The following is a 2,616-nucleotide window of genomic DNA, read 5'->3' as shown; positions in this document are numbered from 1 at the left end:
TTTTTCTTAAACCTATACAAGGCAGATTTCTTCCTTACTACAACAGAGCGGGGCACATGCAGCGACCCAGCACATTATGTTTTTCGACCTGCGGACCAACGCAGCCTCGCTTGGATTTTTGACCACAAGACGATCACATGCCCCATACAACCTCTTCACAATTGGTTCTTCACAACAGCCAGTTAGAATCAATAATATGAAAACGGAACCGGCGCATTCGGTCATCAACCTCAAAGAGTCTCCGCACAGCGTCTCGTGGGAAGTACTCTCCATGACATCGCTGAGTAACTGAAGCACATGCCCTTCATTTAGCTCTTGTAGGAGCAACTTTCCAGATTCGCTCACGAGGAAGCTGCGTGGCGTGACGACACCTAAATCAAGCGAATTCTCATAATCCCAGTCGTGTTTCCCAGTACGCAGCAACCGCGAGGGGTCGTCAGATGAAGGAACCACCCCACTACTGCTTGCAATACAGTGTAGCAGCTCGTACAGCAACGATACTAAACCAAAAAATGTGAAGGAATCCTCCGCCTTATTTCTCATGTCCTCAGCGAGTGTGCTGCCAATGCCGCACACCACCATCGCTTCTGCGTGCTTTGCATGCTCACGTGCAACACAGCTGAGTGCCAAAGAGGCCTGACGCATCACATGCCTCTCATCTTTATGCAAGCGGATCACCTCTGTGGCGAGATCAATGCCATCGCACTGGGCAAAGAGCTCAACGGCCTCTGCCCGAACGACTGAATCGACATCCATCACGTTACGCAGGCAACAAAACCCCCAGTGCTGTATAGAAGGATAATAAGAATATTCATCCATAATGTGAAGTAAAGTGAGAATGCCGTCGCACCTGTATATGGTCTCGCGGTTCAGTTTGTAGAGAGACACACGTGCGAGAACAATTACGGCGGCCAACACGATCTCCACGTCGTTTGCGTATTCATCAATGATTTCTAGAAGAATCCCAATTCCCCCCATAGAAGCGGCGTTCGGGAGATACTTTGTGTATTCATTGCTCGCCATCTCCCTAAGCGCTGTTTTTGTTATCTGTGGCGCGTGTGCAAAGGCGTGGAGCATGAGCACGATGCTGTTGAAATCCGTGTGAAATTCCTCCCAAACTGCGTCACTCGTGGGGGGATCCCCAGCAGATGACAACTTTGTTTTCTTAATTGTGTCACGCAGGTGCAACCGCTGAAAGTCTTCAAAGGGAATTATTTGATCACCAGCTCCAACGTTCAGGTTGGAATGCCCCCCTTCAACACGAAACAATTGACTGAGCGCATCCTCCCCTGTTCCCGAGTGCACGCTTCGCTCTGCCATGTCATTTGATGTATCCCCAATTGGTATGCGACATATGCCGAGGCGCATCGACTTAAAAAGGTCACGAACAATGGCGGCGGTGAATATGCCGTAGGCGCTAAAACCAACCTGATGTTGAATCCCTATAAAGTTCCCCTGCATATCAAAAATCGGGCCACCGCTGCTGTATTCCCATTCGAGATCAAAGAAATCATACTCACAATACTCGCTCTCTACACTCTTGACAACCACTACAACAGAGCGCCGCTCCTTGCCGTTGATGTGCGCGACAATAAGATGTGTGTCCCCCACCCGAACTGGTGGGAGATTTGACAGAAGGAGAGGGAGAGGAAGGGGCCTAATAGGGCTCCTTGAACTAATTCCTTTCAACGACCGCCAATTAGCGTTTCCACCAAACGACCCGCAGACGCTCATTTCCGATATGGAGCTATGAGGGCTATAAACCCTTTCGGAACTCTTTGCTTGGAATGTGGAGTTGTTGGATGACTGAAAATCTGTGAAAGAATCGAACGGATCCCCCGATGGAGGGGGACGCTGCGGCTTACCCGCTAGAGAAGATCTGCGAGAAAAGAAAGCGGACTGGCGAGGGCAGTGTAACGATTTCATATTGCACACCGTGAAGGTGAAACCGAGCACCCCGTCTTCCTCATAGCCAAACGTGCTGGAAATGTTACTGTCGGCAAATGTATAGGGCCCGTTGTTTCTGCTTTCGGCATCGTGCGTGCCATACATCCCCCGCGGAGGCGGAGGCGGCGGTTGTGGATTGTGCTTCTTCGGTAAATTCGCGTTCACGTGCTGATAAAATACCTTGTCAGCACACACGGGTGCTTGTACAGACCAAATCGGGCGACCATGCCGTGCACTTGTCCCAACGACGGGTTGTTCCAAGAATGTTACACTCGAGCCTTGTGCCTCATCCCTGTTAGGAAAGACAAATGATGTGGTAAGCAGTACACCGCTACACTCAGCTTCTCGCTGTTCATCTCGTCCCTCGGGTCCGCCAACGTGCCGGCTCTTCGTATGGCCATTGTTGAGGAAAACTAATTGTTGCCGGTGATGACGCGGGAGACCCACGAGGATGGCAGAGCCCCGCCCATTAGACACTCGGCACACGGCATGCAAAAAATCCGTGATTTTCTCAACTACTGACAGTCCCTCCAATGACTTCCGAAAACGGTTTTGTTGTTCCTTAGTCTGGTCTGGTGAGGGCCTCATGTCTCCTACGCACGCCTCCTTCTAGACGGCCGATTCGGTTTGCACGTGTCCAAACGTAAATAAAACGGTGTAGATACAACT

The 2,616-nt window shown here is 50.6% G+C and overlaps 1 protein-coding gene across 1 annotated transcript; it reads right to left on the bottom strand.

Moving 5' to 3' along the window:
• Positions 1-12: 12 nt before the first annotated feature.
• Positions 13-2,535, bottom strand: TEOVI_000686500 (uncharacterized protein; the record flags this gene model as incomplete). Its single annotated transcript, XM_067222480.1, has 1 exon — positions 13-2,535. One exon carries the CDS (start codon positions 2,533-2,535, stop codon positions 13-15), a length of 2,523 nt encoding a protein of 840 aa, XP_067078581.1.
• Between the last annotated feature and the right edge of the window lie 81 nt (positions 2,536-2,616).

The sequence above is a fragment of the Trypanosoma equiperdum genome (assembly GCF_001457755.1).
Source record: "Trypanosoma equiperdum strain OVI genome assembly, contig: ctg_1634, whole genome shotgun sequence".
Taxonomy (NCBI): Eukaryota; Euglenozoa; class Kinetoplastea; order Trypanosomatida; family Trypanosomatidae; genus Trypanosoma; species Trypanosoma equiperdum.
The sequence above is the reverse complement of the archived record's forward strand: the minus strand, read 5'-3'. Positions and strand labels throughout refer to the sequence as shown.